Below are 19,791 nucleotides of genomic sequence, written 5' to 3'. Positions count from 1 at the left end.
CATTAGATAAAGGACTAATATCTAAGATAGAAAAAGTACTGGATAAAGAAACTATGGTATATGGTCACAATGGAGTACTACTTGGCTATAAGAAAAGAGGAAATCATGCAATCTATTGCTACAAGGATGCATCTGGAGACTATTATATTGAGTGAAATTAATGAGAGGGAGAGGGACAGAGACAGAATGACCTCACTCATATGCGGGATATAAAGAAACACAGTAAGGAAATAAATAGCCAAAGGCAACAGAAACTGTAAACTGGTCTTTAGAAGGAAGGTTACTATGTCTGGGTTGTGGGGTAGGAATGGTAGGATGTGGGAAAGGGTACACTGGGACAATGCTAGAGGGACATGAACACTTTAGTGGTGCTGGAATGATATATGCATGAAACCCAACTATTAACATTATTATAGACCACAATTCTTAAACTATTTTTAATTATGTGCTACTTTATTTGAATAACATAAAAACAATTGCTAAGAAAGCTTATAAATGTAAAAAGGAATAATAACTTCATCAAAATATGGAGAGAAGATATAAAAAGACAATTCAATGTGAAAAAGTGATAGGGTCACTTGCTATCATGGAGATGCAAATGAAAATGACAATGAGCCATCATCTCAAATCCATGTGAATGGCAAATGTCAGAAAGACTGGGGAAAAATCAGTCTTGACTGATATTTGGCAAGGAAAGAAAAAACCCTCATTCACTGCTCATGATAATGTCATCTAACTATAGAAAACAGAATGGAGACTTCCTTGAAAAACTAAGAATACGACTCAGAGATCACATTTGCTGCCAGCAAACCCAAGAACAACAAAACAGCAATTTGAAGAGATGTACACACATCAATGTTCATTATAGGACTTAAAACAATAGCCCCAATGTGGAAAGAACCCAGATGTTCAATCATCATCATAATGAGTCATCATCATCCCGTTGATCGTTGAATTTCTCGAGTGATTTCAGTAACATCTCCATTCGTCCTACTCCTGAGATTTTAGAAGCCTCTCTTTAACTCGTCCTTTCCAATGGTGCCAAATTGGAGGCTCTTTCATGGTCAGGGGAATGAGACCCATCATTGTCACTGGTTTTTGCAAATGAATATATCAAGGGGAGTTTACCAGGCTCTCCCATGTGGGCAGGAAAATTATGGTATCTTGCCTGATTCTCCAGGAGGGAGAACTAGGCCATAAGATGTCAGCTCCCGGGAGCTTGGTTTTATAGAAGCTAGGCGGTCACACCCAGGGACTGTCCCTGGCACTATGTAATCCCACCAACGACCAATATCCAGAGACTATAAAACCAAGTTCCTGGAAGAGAGAGACACAGACAGTCTCTTGCCCCCAAACCTGGCTGTCTTTACCAAGGCCCCATGGAGGGGGTAGGTTTCAGTTTCCCTCCCAGCCCCAAGCAGAGTCCTTGCAGCTGAAGACCTCTGGAGTCCAGCCACAGCCATGCTCCAGGCCCCTCTCCACATATTCAGACGAGACTCACACATGAAGGAACCCTCAGAGGAAAGCAGGTGTGTGGGACCCAGGGCTGAGATCTCCAAGGCTGCTCGGATCGGCTCTGGGCCTCTTCCACCCAAATCCCCCATTTTCGAGTAGCTAGGCAGTCACACCCATTGACTACCACACCCACAAACTGACCCCATGTAATCTCATGAACGGCCTACATCCAGACACTCTAAAACCAGATGTCCAATAAAAGGTGATAAGGTAAATAAATTATGGTGTGTATACACAATGGATGGAATACTAGGTAGCTGCTGAAAAGATGAACTCTTGCAGTTTGCTTCAACATGGAAGGAACTGAAGGGCATCATTTTAAGTAGTTAGTTGGAGATATAGAGAGAGATGAAACAAAGAAATACAGAACAATGATGGAGAATAAACTGCTACCTTTTGAGTGAAAAACTTTGGGTACTGAGTTGTGTGGAAAGTGTTAAGGCAGGAAGGAACAGGTTGACTAGAGGTGACAAAAACCGGCATAAATGGTCTGGAGCACTTTGATGGTAGAGAAATTACAGTAACTATATTCATCAAAATTATGAAAGTTAACACTTCTGTAACCAACTTAGTTTTATTTGATGAGCTATATTAAAAATTAAATTCTAAATTTTACAATTTAAAAATTCTTCAAAACAAATGGCAAAAAATAAAACAATAAACATTTGTGTTAGTAAAAAAGAAATCATGATATGGTCATAGACATGTTATAATCAATTACTTTTATTTTTATTTTTATTTATTTACTTATTTTTACTCCTGGCTTTGCATTCAGGAATTACTCCTGGCAGTGCTCAGGGGACCGTATGGGATGCTGGAAATCAACTCAGGTTGGCCATGTGCAAGGCAAACGCCATACCCGCTATATTATTGCTCCAGCCCCCATACTTTTTTTTTATGTATGTTCTGTGTAATAGCTTAGGCCTACCGCATCTGGATAAATGTAATATTCAAAAACAAATTACAATATAAAAAAGTCCCAAATTAAGAACTTAAACTATAAGATAAAAATTTTAAAAGAAAACTAAAAGCATGTATTAAAATGAAATATTGAAAATAAAATAAAAAATCAGGAGCATCAAAATCTGATTTGGCTTTTAAAAAACACCAGTAAAAAAATAAAGTTTAAGTGGGCACAAAAGAAAAAAACAGTAATAAAATCATGAATGAGTGATGACTCTCACTAGTAATTCCATGACCATAAAAAATACAATATAATGACAGAATTATGTCATCAAATTCAGTATCACTGATGATAAAAAAATTCTGAAAAAAAAAACAATGTAACACAGCTCACTCAAGAAAAACATAAATTAGTAACTCCAAGTAGATTAGATAATTTGAACAGCATAATAAATTCTCAGGCCAATATGGATCCACTGAATAATTCTCCCATCATTTAATGCCAATTTAACACTGAACTCTGACAGACAACTGAAGAGAAAAGACATAATAAAATTAGAATTTCACTGACACTAAAATTAGACAAACAGCATAAGACAGACAATTTTAGTCAAATATACGACAGAGCCTAGTAAGCTACCCATGGAGTATTCGATATGCCAAAAGCAGTAACAAGTCTCACAATGGAGACGTTACTGGTGCCTGCTCGAGCAAACTGATGAACAATGGGACAACAGTGCTACGGTGCACACCACAGAAAAACCGATACAAAAGTTTTAAAACTTACAAAACTAATCTAACAAAACAGAAATAGAGAAATACTTCAGGAACTTGAGATTTTTCGATAGAAAAGAAATTTCTCCAAATTTTATCAATACTTTTTACCAGGACTGGAGTGACAGTACAGCAGGTATGGCATTTGCCTTATAATGGCCAACCTCCAGAGACTTAAAAGCAAGCTCCCAGAAGCACATCTTATAACCTACTTTTCCCTCTGGGAGAAACTGGCAAGCTTCTGAGAGTTTCCTGCCCACATGGGACAGCCTCGCAAGCTTCCCATAGTGTATTCATATACTAAAGCCAGTAACCAGCTGAATCTCATTCCCCTGATCCTGAAAGAGCCTCCAATGCGGCACCGTTGAGAAGGCCAAGAAGAGAGAAGCTTCTAAAATCTCAGGGATAGAACGAATATAGAGGTTATTGAGAGCGCTTGAGCCACGCAACGATCAACAGGATTTCGTGATCGTGATTATTAATAAATCAAGTATATCTGTGTGGGCTGCAGTGCTAGCACAGTGGTAGGGCATTCGCCTTTCATGCGGCCAACCCGTAATTGATTCTTCCGCCCCTCTCGGAGAGCCCAGCAAGCTACGGAGAGTATCGAGCCCCTGCGGCAGAGCCTGGCAAGCTACCTTTGGCGTAGTCGATATGCCAAAAACAGTAACAATAAGTGTCACAATGAGAGACATTACTGGTGCCCACTCAAACAAATCGATGAGCAGCAGGATGACAGTGACAGTGACAGTGACCAATTATATCTGTTCTCAACAATTCTATTTAACCAGAGGGTGATGTCAGTGCAACAAACACAAATTACACAATGTCAATAATAAAGAAGACTAAAGTTGTTTCAGATCAGATAGAAAATTAGGTGGAACCTATGACAAATAGCTGCTCTAACTTTAGATAGAATGTGAGGTAAATTTTAATATAAGACAAAAGTAAAATGGAACACTGAGTAAAATACAATCTAACCTGGAAATCATAATAAGTAGTATCACTCTCAAAGAAGAATATTAAAAACTCCAATGCAAAATCAAATCAATGACTAAAATGGGAAATAAAGGAAGTGAATGCTTTCAAAAAATGAATAAGCTCAGGATAAATCTCACACTGCGCTAGAAGGTTAAATATGATGGTAATAGTAATGCAAGATGAAGAAAGAGGAGATACAGAGGTGAGTACCTGGTCAAGAAATAACAGTTGAGGGGCTGGAGATATAGTACAGCCAATAGAGTGCTTGCCTGACATGCATATGACCTGTTTTCAATGCGTACACGCCGATATTCCCCCAAACCTTCCAGGAGTAATTTTGAGCATACAACCAGTAGTAAACCTGAGCACCTCTGGGTGTGGTCCCAAAGCAAACACCAACAATAACAAAAAAAACGTTGACAATTTCCAAATCCTAAGCAATGAGCAAAATATAAATGTACAGGAAAACTGAGCAAACACCAATATTTTAATGCAAAGATACCTATACATAAATACCACTGAATATCAAAATATTATAATAAAGGCCACTAGGGAAAATTATATAATAAAGCATTTCCATCAAGTTTTCCCGTCATATTATCAGAAACCCAAAAGTTTAGAACAAAGTAGAATGTCATATTTAAACTATGAAAAAATATAAATTTTCAGTCAAACTAATGAGATCTAAAAATATTAAATATGATGAAGAAAAAATACTTTTCACACGAACACAATCTAAGAGAGTCTACCATCAACCAATCCTTTTGTACAATACATATTAAAATAAGTTATTCTACATTTAAAAAATAGTTCACCAAAATCCAAGAAAAAGGATGCAGTATCAGAATTTTTTAAAATGACATGTTTCTACACCAAAACAAAACACAGAAAGAATAAGATAATAAAGTTCAAAAAGTCAAGTAAGTAGTTGATAATGGCACAAACACAGACAGACACACACACAGAAAAAAATATTACTTTATTAGACAGAATGTTTGATGTAACCTCAATGGTAACTATAAAGAAAAATTCTGGAGTGGATTCATTCAGAAAAAGAACACATTAAGGAAATAATGAGGACAAATTTACACATTAATAAAGTAGAAAATGCAGAAATACTAATCTGAAAAAAATGACCGTTATAAGCCTCATATTTTAATAATAATCATATGTGTATGGTCTGAATTAACCAATCAACATAGAGTGGTTGGATAAATTTTTAAAAATAGGTTCTATGTATACACAACTGGAGCGATACATATACATGTATATATATATGTGTATACACACACACACACACACACTACTAGGCTGGAGAGATAGCACAGCGGGTAGGGCATTTGCCTTGCATGCGGCCAACCAGGATCGATTCCTCTGTCCCTCTCTGAGAGCACAGCAAGCTACTGAGAGTATTCCGCCCACAAGGCAGAGCCTGGAAAGTTACCTGGAAAGCTAAGCCAAAAACAGTAACAAGTCTCACAATGGAGACGTTACTGGTGCCCGCTCGAGCAAATCGATGAGCAATGGGATGACAGGGATACAGTGATACAGTGATATACACTACACAAAAGTACTGTCATATTTAAATGAAAAAAATTAACAAAAATAATGGCATGAAATTAAATAAGAAATACATGGAATTACTTGACAACTATAGAAACTTCCATTCCCCCAAAATTCATTATATATCTGCTTAAATGTCAATGATATATTTTGAATGACATACAATACAGTAAGACATAAAAAGGTACTAATAAATATAAACATTGTGAAATCACATCAAACATCTTTTCAGATCACAATAGTATGATATTGGAGATCAATAAAAATAAGAAAATAGGATGTGCTACGAACGTGCCCCAGTGCTACAGAAGATATCTTGTATGTGTAAGGCTCTAAATACCATCACTGAAACTAAAAAAATTATATTTACATAGATATACACTTATAAATAAGTAAACATCATGTTTTTGAATAGTTCTTGGGTCAGTGACCAAATTAATGAAAAAATTCCTCGGGTAGTGAGACAAATATCAGTTATCAGATTCTATGAGATGAATCATTATCAGTGTCTTCATATAATGTTCACCGCTATAAAGGTCCACACCAAAAAATAAGAAAAGTCACAAACAATTTAACTTTATACCTGTGGAAAGTATAGAAGGAGTAAAAGAGAACCAAAGTCATAAAAAAAAATGGAATTGGAAAAACTATTCACCCAGTAGCCATATAATAAGAGATTAATATCAACGATATATGTTGTATAAGGCACTGGTAGAACTTTAAAAAAGAACACCTAACCCCATCAAAAATGGGAAGAAAAAATGAATAATCGATCATAAAAGACTACCATAAACACTTACAGATAAAAAAGGGAAGAATAGAGGATGGAGCAATAGTACAGTGGGTAGGGCATCTACCTTGCACATGGTTGACCCGGCTTCGATTTCCAGTATCCCACATGGTCCCCTGAGCACTGCCAGGAGTAATTCCTGAGTGCAAAACCAGGAGTAACCCCTGTGCATCACCAGGTGTGATCCAAAAAGAAAAACAAAAGAAGAAAAAAGGAGCAACCTAGAACAAATTTTTAGAATCACACAACTATCCAAGAATGATCCAGAAACACAGAAATTTTCCATAGACAAGCCTGGAAATATGACTCAGGGTCGAGAATGCAGCACTACCAGGAATGTCTTCAAAGCAAGCTTCAACAAATAAATCATATGTATAGAAAGTAAAACAGTAATCAAAAATCTCTTGGGGCTGGATCAATAGCACAGCAGGTAGGGCATTTGCCTTGCATGGCCAACCTAGGCTCTATTCCCAGCATCCCATATGGTCCCCTGAGCACTGCCAGGGGTAATTCCTGAGTGCAGAGCCAGGATTAACCCCTGTGCATCGCCAGGTGTGCCCCAAAAAGCAAAAAAAAAATCTCCTTATGGGGCAGGTATTAATGCACATGCCTGACACATAGCCAACCCAAGTTTCATTCCCAGCACTGCATACACAGTCCCCTGAGCAGCAGCAGTAGTGATTCCTGAGCACAGAGCCAGAAGTATTATCTGAACATCATCAAGTGTTATGGAAAATTGCCCAGAGAAAGCACTGCTAAAATCTGGGCAATATACATGCTAGAGCAACCTTAGGCCAAGGGCACATGAGCTGGTAACATGTAGCTAAGCAAAAAATGACCTGCTAGGGAAAGTTCAAGCATCAATAGGGAGCATCCTTCTTGGGAAAACTGTCTTAGACTTATGAGGGTTGCAAAATAGAAAGTCTGTCACAAAGAGCCTAATTAAGAACAGCATTCCCATAAACTCAAGGTTCTTGCTTTTCAATCATGTCTCCTATAGCTGCAACTGTACTGAAAGCTTATCCTTTGTTCTATGGACTAACTCTTAATGAATTGTGTGACAATTATTAGGGGGGTATGGCTGCTAATCTAATAAAAAGCCAAGTCAGTGCTTTGTTTGGGGGCTAAATGAGGCTAGCTTACTACCTTAACTACATCTCTCTCATTCTCTGGCTGACTTTGATGGATAAAGCTAGCACCCAGCGCAGTATGGCCCCCAAACAAATTTAAATGTGCACTAAAGAACAAACTCACAAGACCTGATGATTTTACCAGGAAATTCAACATAATTTTAAAGAACTAATACCAAATGTTACTGAATACCTACAAAATGATTTTTTGAAAACAGAGTAATACATTCAAGCACATGTACTGAAGCCAGTATCAATTTAATTCCCCAAATCAGAAAACAATACAAAAAGGAAAAATATGCACTGATATCCACGATGAACATAAGATATTCTGTAAGTCAAATCCAACAACAGATCAAGAGAATCATTCATTATGACAAAGTGAGATTCGTAACATGATGTAATTTATATTGACAAGCCAAGTAATCCATGTATCAAATCAACAGAAAGAAAAAGAAAATTTAGTGGCAGAGTCTCTTATGGTTGTTTCTATTTGGTGGTATCACTTAGAGAACTTAGAAAAAGTGGGTGAAAATTTACAATCATAATGTTACAGGTGGGGCGGTGTAGGGAAACTACCACAAGAACCAAGAAGCATAGTTCAAATGCATAAAGAAAAAATTAAAAGGCCTTGGACTCCACTGTAGGCAAACCTAAACTTATGACTACCAGCTTTCTGATAAACGACTTGTGCATGCTAAGTAAAAACAAACCTGAACTTATTTCACTTTTTTCACTTAGTACAAACGCATACATTAACTTACATACGTCTTAGCTATAAAATTAAAGACTAATAACACAAGCAATGTATGAGCAAGTATGTAGTCCTTATATTAATTCACAACTTTAGGACCATTGCAATCATGCTATTCATACCAATCCAATATGCGTAGTCTTCCCTTTAGTTAGCTGACTCCTTCAAACAAAACCCCTATTCTAAAACTCAGCTCTATGGTGTGTTTGGGTTTTGCGCCCTTGCTTCAGGAGTGTACTATATTTTTATAAATTTCTCTACTATAATCTGCAATACCTCATCCTTGAATTATTACTCTGAAAAAGATAAAGAATACAGTTCCATCAGAAAACGTGTCCCTGCATCCCATTTTCTCACTAAGAAAGGAATATTGGTACTTGGGTGGTAGACATGGTGTGAGAATGGTCTCTGTTAAAATGATCAGAAATAAGCTCTTTCAATGTGGAGAAAGAATTTTTGTGCACTCTTTGTAGAAATGTAAAGCCTATAAGGAAAACGTTAACATACTTCTTCAATTATAAAAATAGATATTCCACATGATCGAGAAACTTATTACTAAGCATTTATTACAGCATAATACAGTAATATGGAAACATTATTTTCATAAAATCATTATTTGCAATAGCCAAAACCAAAACATTCATCAACAAGTGAATGCATAATAAGTTCCAGAATATATTCTCAATTAAACACTACATTTCTGTAATGAGTGAAACTGTGGTCAGAGACACTACACAGAGGTAAGGGTACTTGCTTTCCAAGTGGATGACAAAAGTTCTGTTCCCCGGACTCCATATGGGCCCCCAAGCCCCAATGGGAGTGATCTCTGAACACAGTGTCAGAAAGCCTGAATACTGCCATGGATGGTTTCAAAGCCTAAATAAATAAACATAAAATTGTGATTTTTGGAACAAAATGGGTGAATCATTAGGTTTCTGTGCAATGTGAAATGAAAAGCTAAAAGAATACTAGATGGCTTCTTTGTAATGTGGAATAGAAATAACTAAAGCAAAAATACTGGAAAATATATCTAACTAATAGCTTCAATGAAAACTTGGTGATTACCAGATGAAAAGGGGAGAAGATAGAGAGGAACAGATTCTTTGTGGTGTAATGGCAGTGGAAATTTGGTGGTGGGATTGGTGTTAGTTTTACATATAAAGAGGTATAACATTAAACACCTAAATTTAAAAATATTGAAACCATTTATAAGTCAATGGAAAATAAAATCATAAACTCATAAAGAAGAAAAGGACGCAGAAGAGACAAAACAACTTTGGAAAATGCATACCTCAAAACTGCATAACCTGACTGCAAGATATTTTCTAAATATACAATAATCAAGAAACTGGTAATGACATAGAGGTAGACAAACAGAACTACAAATCATTTGGAAATTAAAGAATAAAGTTTTCTGAACATAGTTTAAATAAAATATTATTTTAATTGGAAAAAGGCATACTCTATTACATGCAAATTAGATATAAAAATTACTAGCATTTTTGTTCTCTAAAAAACTTAATTATGCAACAAGATTTACATTGTTGTTAATAATATTTGGTTAAAAATGCTTTCTCATGATGGCTGGAGGAATCAGTCAGGATGGGAGATGTGTGCCAAAAGTAGATAATGGACCAAACATGATGACCTCTCAGTGTCTGTGTTGCAAGCCATGATGCCCAAAAGTAGAGAGAGAGTATGGGGAATATTGTCTGCCATGGAGGCAGGGGGAGGGTGGGAAAGGGGGGTTATACCTGAGATATTGGTGGTGGGGAATGTGCACTGGTGGAGGGATGGGTGTTTGATTATTGTGAAATTGTAACCCAAACATGAAAGCTTGTAAGTATCTCACGGTGATTTAATACAATTTAAAAAAATTTAATAAATGCTCTTTCTCCACTCCCACCAGCAGTGTCAGTTCCTCTACACCACGAACCATTCTCCACACCTCCACCCCCTTCATAATTCTATTTTTTGGTTTAGAAACTGATTAAAGAAACTTTGGTACATCTACACAATGGAATACTATGCAGCTTTTAGAAAAGATGAAATCATGAAATTTGCATATAAGTAGATAAACATGGAGAGTATCATGCTAAGTAAAATGAGTCAGAGAGAGAAGGACAGACATAGAAGGACTAAACTCATCTGTGGAATACAAAGTAACATAATGGAAGACTAAAAGGACAGTAGAGATAAAGACCAGGAGGATGGCTCCACAGCTTGGAAGCCGGCCTCAAATGCTGGGAGAAAAGGCAGCTCAGACAGAGAAGGGACCACCAAGGTGTTTAAAGGGTCCACATGGGATGGGAGATGCGTACCAAAAGTAGACTATAGACTGAACATGATGGCCATTCAATACTTTCATTGCAGACCACAGCACCTTTATGCAATGAGAGAGTAAAAGGGAATGTGCCTGCCAAAGAGGCGGGGGGGGGGCGGGGGTGCGCGCGGGGGGAGGGGAGAGGGGGAGGGATTGGGTGGGGGATGGGAGGGATACTGGGCACACTGGTGGTGGAGAATGGGCACTGGTGGAGGGATGAGTACTCGATTATTGTATGACTGAAATTTAATCACAAAAGTTTGTAAATCTGTAGCTATCTCACAGTGATTCATTAAATATATATATATATATATAAGAAATGTGTATATTTGTAGTTTTATTTTAATTTTCATTGAATCATAGTGAAATATACAGTTACAATGTCGTTCTTGACTGGGTTTAAGTCATGTAATGTTCCAACACTGGTGGTGGGAAATGGACACTGATGAAGGGAGAGGTGTTGAAAGATAATTTATTTTTTATTTTTTAGTTTTGGTCTCATGCTTATAATAGTGCTAATGCTTGTGGTTTCGACATAAACAGTTACCTCACCTCACCCACTACAAAGTGTTCAAGACCTCCCACCAGTGACTTCAAATTATGTCCAGTGCGCATCATCATTCGATACCTGTGGTTCCTGCCTCCTGCCATGCCCTTACTTTAGTCATTCATTTGTTGCTGGACATTGGGGTTTGCTATGCGTCCAAATTCTGTTTTGAACTAAGGTGTTTAAGTGTGATAATGAGCATAATTATCCATACACATTTTTGACTTGTTTTTGTATTTTGGGGGGTAGATAACCTATAAGAAAGATAGTTAGGCCCCATTTGTACATTTTTGAGAATATCCACTTGTTTTCCATAAAGGCTGGATCAGGGATATTCCCACCAACAGTTAAAGAGGGTTTCTTTCTTACCATGTCCCTCCAAAACAATAGATTCCGGTAAACAATGCTCTATCTCCACTCCCACCAGCAGTGTCAGTCCCCCTACACAACAAACACATTCTCCACACCCCCAACCCCTTCAGAATTTTTTTGCTTTGGAAGTGTATATTTTTGGTAGCTTTATTTTAATTTAATTTTTAATGAATCACAATGAGATATGCAGTTACAAAGCTGTTCATGATTGGGGTTCCATCATACAATGTTCCAGCAACTGTCCCTTCACCAATATACATTTCCCACCACCAGAATCTCCAGTTTCCCTCCCACCACCCACTCCCTGCCTCAGCCTACGTCTATAGCAGGCCCTCGTCCTCGGTCTCTCCTTGCCCTCGCCCTCTCTTCTGTCTCTCTCTTTTTCTCTCTCTCCTCTCTCTGTCTCTCTCCTCTCTCTTTCCTCCTGGGTCATAGTGTGTCTTTCTATTTTAGTACTAGTTTCTTCTTTCATGCTAAAACTTTTCAAGTTGACAGTCACATTTGTTTATATGTTTGTCTTTGCAAATAGGACCAAATCACTGACAACTCTGAAGTCCACATTCAGGATAATTCTACCTATTTTCCTCAACATATTTTATGGATTCTCACCTAATAAAAGAGGTCATTCATCCACAATATAAATTAACTTCTTTTCTACGTAGCCACATCCAGTAGTTCAGGATTTACTTAAGAGTGTGCTCCTGGGTCACACCTGGAGGGGCTCCAGGACACCTATGCAGTTCCAAGGATCAAACTCATGTCAGCCCTGCGCAAAGTAAGCTCCTCACCTACTATACTCTCTCTCTCTCTGGCCCTGAACTACCTTTTATATACGGTATAAAATTAGGATTATATTTCATTTTTTTGCATGTGGTTATCGAGTTTCCCAGAACCATTTGTTGAAAAGGCTGTGCTTTCTTGACTTTATGCTGTCAGCTCCTTTGTCAAAAAGGTAACTATAAAGCTAGTGGCTACTTCAGGGCTTTCTATTCTATCCATTGGTTGAGATTCTATCTCTATTCTCTATCACAGGGTTTTGATTATGACAGCTTTAAGTGTGGGTTAATCAATTACTTTATTTTAAGAGGGATTGGGAACATATCCAGCTGTGATCTGGGCTTATTCCTGGCTCTGCATTCAGGGATCAATCAATCCTGGCAGTATTCAGGGATCATATGTGGTACAAAAGATTGAAGTGGAGCTGTCTGAGAGCAAACACCTTATCCCTTTTACTATCTCTCGCCCCACTTATGGCAGCTTAAGAGTATAATATAAGGTGAGAAACTGTTAGACCCTCAATCGTTTTTTCTCAAAATAGCTTTGATTTTTTGAGGAGCTGTACAATTTCTTACAAATCTCAGTAGTTTGCTATAAGTCCTAAAGAATATCACCAAAATATTAATGAGAATTTTATTGAATACAGATAATGCTTTGGGTAGAAAGTTTATTTTAAATCTGTTAATTCTTCCATTGAATGAGTACAAAGTATTTTCTATTGCTTGTTTTATTCTACTATTTCTATCAATGTGGTTTACAGTGTTTAATAGGTGCCCTTTAATTATTTTGTTTAGCTGATGCAAATTTGAAAATGGAAGACAGTGTTTTGCTTCTTAATTTATTGTGCTTACATTTTAATGGGATGAAGGTACACACCAGGCTGTTCTCAGGGCTTACTCCTGACTCTGTATCCAGGGATCACTCGTGGCAGGCACGGGGACCATATGCATTATCAGGGATCAAATCTGGGTCAGCTGCATGCAAAGTAAGCTGCTTACCCAATGTTCAATAATGAAAATAAATAATATATTATGCTTAATTACCACTTATTTTAAAAAGTGGTAAAACTCATAATATTAAATTTTCATAATGTCTATAGTTCTCCAGCTCATATTTATTTTTTGTATTTTAGGTAACAGTTTCAATAGTATTTAAGTTTATGTTATTGATGTACAAAGTTATCACACATGAAAAGCACCTTTCACCACTATCCCTAAATCAATAAGAGCCCAATATTCTTTTCCGTACACTCATAACCCATTATTTGTTAATTGACAATTATGGTTTTGTTGAATACTGTTACCTCCCTAAGCACAACCCATGTGCTCCATGCTTTTCACCTACATTTCCATGTTACTTACAGTCAGCCTATTTTTTTATCCTCATCATGTCTGCTAAACCTGGCACTCTCAGGTCTCTACTGCAGTATCCGAAGTTTATTACTCTTTAATACTGCCTGTATACTTTATTTGGCCATCCTATATTTATTTGTTCTCTCTCTGGTTTATTTTGTTCATCATCATACCCTCCAGTTCTATCTAACTTACTGTGAACTGGATTACTTTATTCTTTTTTTGCAGCTGCATAGTATTCCATTCTATATGTATATCAAAACTTCTTTATCCATTCACATGTTACTGGGAATTTGGGTTGTTTCCATATCCTATCCTATTTCATTAACTGAATAGTTGCAATCAACGATGGTGTATAGGTGTCTATCTTTTCAAATTTATGATTTTGTGTTTTGAAGGTGAGGTAGATGGGTCATTTGAGAACTCCATTCTTAAGTTTTTAGAAATCTATATATTGCTTTCCAGAGATTGGACCAGGTGACATTCCTACCAGCAGTGAATGAGAATGAGCACACACACATACACACACATATACACATATATAAATGACATACATGTGCATATATATGTTCATACACATGTATGCCATTTAAACTACAGTGACATGATACTTCATTATCATCTGGTAGTTTCCTGATGCAAAGTGGTAATAAGCACCTTTTCATATGTGTATAGTCCATCTGCATGCCTTATTTAACTAACCATCTCTTCTCCCCCCTTTTTATTGGGTAATTTGTTCTTGAACTTCACAAGTGTTTTATATATTTTGGATTGTTAGTTCTTTATCTTAATTATTGTGTGAGAATGGGCTGGAGCGAAAGGGCATTTGCCTTGCATGCGGCCGATCCTGGTTCTATTTCTCTATTCCTTTCAGAGAGCCCAGCAAGCTACTGAGAGTATCCCGCCCACAGGCAAAAGGCAAGCTACCTGTGGCGTATTCGATATGCCAAAAATAGTAACAACAACTCTCACAATGGAGACGTTACTGGTGTCTGCTCGAGCAAATGGATGAATGGGGAGTACAGTGCTACAATGCTATTGTGTGAGAATACCTTTACCCAGCCAGTCAAGTTTTCTTTAATTTTAGTTTTGTAGAAACTTTTCAATTTCATGTATTCTCATTTGCTTATTCTTGTTTTTCACATCTTTGTCAGTGAAACAAAGTCACTGGAGATGCCTTTGATGTCCAGATTAGAGGAATTCTACTTATGTTTCCCTTAATGAATTTTATGGTTTCTGGTCTAAAGTTTGGATGTTTGATCCAATTTGAATTATGTTTTCAATAATGTGAGATAAGTCCAATTTCATTTTCTTTCATAAGTGGTTATAGTGTTTTTCCAACACCATTTGTTGAAGAGGCTTTTCTTGCGCTATTTCAATCACTCAACTCCTTCATGACAGATTAAATGTGCATTTTCTGAGGAACTATTACAGGAATCTCAATTCTAAATCCACTGTTCTGTCAATTTTCTGTCTTATTCCAGTACTACAATACTTTGATTACTTTAGCTATACAGTTATAAAGTCAGTAATGAGAAGCCTTCAAACTTTTCTTCCCAGGATGGCTATTCATGGGGCTTTACGTTTCCATGCAAATTTTAGTAGTGTTCATTATAATTCCTTGAAAAATATCATCAGAATTTTGGGAACTTGGATAAATATGTATAGTGTTTGAGGTAGCATATGCTTTTTATGACAATATTAATTCTTCTAATCCATGAACATGGAATGTTTGAATATTTCTAGCAGTTTTATTAATAATGTCCCAAACCTGAAAACATACAGCTACAACTGATGGAATAGTAAGCTACAGCATATCCATACAATAGAATACTGCTCAGCAGTAACAATGAATAACAACACAATTACACAGATTAATCTCAAATTAATAATGCTAAATTAAATAATCTAGTTATATAAATTATATACCAAAGATTTCATTAATATGAAATTCTAATAACTGTAAACCAAATGCAGGCAGAGAGCTGAGTCTCTACAGTGCGGTAGAATTTATTACAAATGGGCATAAGAAAATGCTGGGACATAATGCATAAGCTAATTATTTTGACTGTGATAAATTTTCTATAGGTATGTTCAAATGTAAATTTTTATAGCGCCGTTACTCCAATTATATAAAGAGTAGTATATGGGATGCCGGGGATCGAACCCGGGTCGGCCGCATGCAAGTCAAGCACCGTACCCGCTGTACTATTGCAGCAATACCACAGCGGGTAGGGGTTTGCCTTGCACGCAGCCAACCTGGGTTCGATTCCTCTGTTCGATCCCTCTCAGAAAGTGCAGCAAGCCACCAAAAGTATCCTGTCTGCACGGCAGAGCCTGGCAAGCTCCCTGTGGTGTATTCCATATGCAAAAAGAGTAACAAGTCTCACAATGGAAATGTCACTGGTGCCCACTTGCACAAATTGATGAACAATGGGACGACAGTGCTACAGGTTAATTATGTCTTCATAAGACTTTTAAGGGGATTGGGGCTATATTTGGCAGTGCTCAGGCTCAGTCCTGGCTTTGTGCTCAGGGACCACTTCTGGCAGTGCACAGGGGACCTTATGCAGTACAAGGGATAAAACACATGGAAGTTGCTTGCAAGGCAAGTGCTTTACCTGCTGGACTGTCACTCTGGCCCCTCAGAAGGCTAGCCCAAACCCGAATAAATTACGCACTACACCCAGAATCATTTTGATAGCTTGAGTAATCAAAGTCCTAGGCTTGTACCTATCCATTAAATTATTTATATTGATCTTGTGTAGAAGAGATTATTGAGTAGCACATTCAAGTAATCTTAATGATAGAAAATAAGAGATCATTGAGTAGCACATTCTTGTAATCTTAATGATAGTCAGAAAAGCTTATTAACTGATACCTCCAATGTTCTAAAATGAAACAAAATAATTATCATTTGAAGTTTCCTAAAAAGTCATTTTAAAGAAAAGGTAATTAGCATAAGAATAAAAAGTAGTTTCTTGTTTCAATAAAATAGGGTAAAAATTTATATATAGTCACCTCTTTGGATAATCTTGTGAAGACGTCTCCTCCCCTGAGAAAATCCAGTATTAAATACAGCTTTCCTTCCGTCTGAAAGGCTAATTAGAAATTAAAGTTTGATAAGGGAACAATATTAAAAGCTTAAGCTTTTTAGAATGCTCTGATTAATATATTTTTAGAATTGTATTACTAAACACAATGAGCAATCATATGGGTCTGTATAGGGTAACAATGATTAAAAATTAAATGTACTACTGGCATATCTAAAAATCCATTTTTAGAATATATCAACTCTGCATGTGGCTTTATCTGGAAACTCCTATCACCACCACTTTTATGATTTGTGAAGTATCATGTTCTTCTGAAATTGCCTGAACTCTATCTTACTACAGTTTACTGAAAATCTAGTAATTCTTTCAGGCTCAACAAAAATTCCACATATTCAACAATTGAAGCAATCTTGAGAAAAAAAATGTTGGAGACTTCATATACTCTGAGTTCAAGTTATAAGGCATTACAAAAACAGCATTAGCTTAAAATATTAATGTAATATTTAATGTAAATAGAAATCCATCCTTTTCAGAGAAGGTAGTGCTCTGTGCCTGTTTGTTTTTCAGGGTGCTGTGTGCAATATTTTTGTCATTAAAATGCAAAATATGGAGTGATAGTACAGTGGGTACGGCGCTTGCCTTGCATGTGGCTGAACTGGGTTTGATACTCAGCATCCCATATAGTACCCCAAACAATATAGGAGTGTTTCCTGAGTGCAGAGTCAGGAGTAAGCCCTGAGCATCACCAGGGCTCTGTGGCCCCAAAAAACTAAAACTAAAATAAATAATGTACAAAACTATATACATTGTTAGATACTATTTCTATGTTGTAATGATTAAGAAAAAAATACCATTCTTAAAACTTGTGCACATAACTAAAATTGTATTTTACATTTTATTAATTTGAATACTTATCTCAAAATTGCTTCAGGAAGTTATAACACATGCACTTAATATAAATTACCCATACTTTATTATATCTGGAGCATTTGCAAGCTATATCAGTCAATAAAGTTTCATTAATCACAGAGAATCTTACATGCTTTTGTACCTTACTTGTATCTATTGTACTAATGACATAGTGTGTTTCAAAATACAAGTCATATTTCTGTAAAAGTTAACAACCATAAAAATACCATACACATATAAGATCAAAGAAATATAATGGAAATTCTTGAAATAAATAAATGCATAAAGGTCAACTAGTTTATTTAGAATAACCCAAGAATATAAAATGAGAAAAGGGCGTTGTGTTTTATGAATGGTGTTTGATGGGAAGACTGAACATATACCTTCAAAAGAATGAAAATGCACTATCTTACACAATATATGAACATTTAAGATGCATTAGTAAAAAAACAGACTACACAACTTGAGGAGCAAAAGAGCTCACAAGTCTCAGTACATACTTTGGATATAAGACTTCAAGGTTCAATCACCAGAACCATATGGTCCCCTGAGCACTTCTAAAAGTGAACCCAGAGCACAGAGCTTGGAGTCACCCTTTAACAACTCCAGGTGTGACCGAGCTCCTAACAAAAAAAGCCTGAAACAATAATAATACTAAAGAAAACATAAATACTAAGCTGCTTGACAATGACATTTGCAACAATTTGTGGGGGCTTGCCTCTAAAAACAAAGACAATGGAAACAAAAAATAAACAAGTAGGGTTATAACAAAATAAGAGGTTTCTGCACAGCAAAGGAAATCAGCAGTAAAAAGAAATAGGATTCTACTAAACTAGAAAATAATTTTAAAATGACATATTTGGTAAAAGGCAATATTCAAAATTTATAAAGTACTCATACAACTTAAAAGCAAAATAAAAATGCAATTTTACAATGATCAGAATATATGAATACACATTATTTTCTAAAGTATACATAAAGAAGACTAATAGGTACATAAAAGGATGCACACATCATCAATAATCAGGAAATACCAATCTAAGCCACACTGATATATCTGATATATCCCTTGATACCTCTCATAATGGTTATTATAGAAAAAAATAATGAATGCTGGGAATTAGGAGAAAAGGAAATCTTGTGTAGTGTTGATGGGAATGTATATTTAAGCTCCAACTATGAATAAGTAATAGAGTTCCTCAAAAAAATAAAAACCTAAACTAGAGGAAGATAAAGAAAATTTCTGCTTCAAGATGCTTATTTGAAGGAAATGAAAGTATTAATTCAAAAAGATTTAAGAATCACCATGTACAACTGAGGCATTACTTACAACAGTCAACACATAAAAACAACCTAAGTGTCCATATATGGGTGAAGCAATAAGTAATCTGTGTTATGTATATGAATGGAATATTTCTCAGCTATAGAAATATGAAACTCTGGAACAGTCTCATAATCCAAAGGGCCAGAGAACAGGAGCATGATTTACATAAATAAGACTAGGAACTGATCCCCAGATCCCTGTGAAACAACAAGGAGAAACCCTGAAATAGTAGTCAGAAATAGCCCCTAACCACTACCAGGCATAGCCCTGAATAAAAACAGTAACAGACTGATGAGTTTATTATCTGCTACATCATGAATGAACTTTGATAATATGTTATGTGAAAAAAGTCAGAGAAAGGCAAATACCGTATTATTTCACTAATAGAGATCAGATTGTAGGTTGCCAGAATAGGGTAGAAGGAGAAGGGGGGTCAAAAGGTACTAACATTCAGTTGTGAAATAAATGTGCCACAAAGATGTGATATAAAACATGATAACTACGTTAATAATGAATCACTGTGCTATGTATTTGGAATTTGCCTACAGATCCTTAAATTTAAGTATACAATAAAATTTTTTCTCCTAAGAAGAAAATGTATTACTACATATGGTGGTAAATGTTAACTAAAATTGGTATGATCATCATTCCACTATATATATATATATTAACAATGAATCATTATGTCATATAACTCAAGCTACAATAGTGTTACAAACAAATT

At 36.2% G+C, this 19,791-nt stretch overlaps 1 protein-coding gene across 4 annotated transcripts in view; it reads right to left on the bottom strand.

The window, feature by feature from the left end:
- RPS6KA6 (ribosomal protein S6 kinase A6) overlaps nucleotides 1–19,791 on the bottom strand; it is a 242,384-nt gene that overhangs the window by 118,935 nt on the left and 103,658 nt on the right. For 3 of the 4 annotated variants that reach the window (XM_055122992.1, XM_055122993.1, XM_055122994.1), the window contains exon 6: nucleotides 16,803–16,882. The exons of the other annotated variant lie outside the window; for it this stretch is intronic. In XM_055122992.1, the coding sequence (XP_054978967.1) occupies nucleotides 16,803–16,882 (80 nt within the window). The remainder of the gene's footprint in view (nucleotides 1–16,802; nucleotides 16,883–19,791) is intronic. 4 annotated transcript variants of the gene reach the window in all.

The sequence above is a fragment of the Sorex araneus genome, chromosome X (genome assembly GCF_027595985.1).
Source record: "Sorex araneus isolate mSorAra2 chromosome X, mSorAra2.pri, whole genome shotgun sequence".
Taxonomy (NCBI): domain Eukaryota; kingdom Metazoa; phylum Chordata; class Mammalia; order Eulipotyphla; family Soricidae; genus Sorex; species Sorex araneus.
This window is presented reverse-complemented; position numbering and strand designations above follow the sequence as displayed.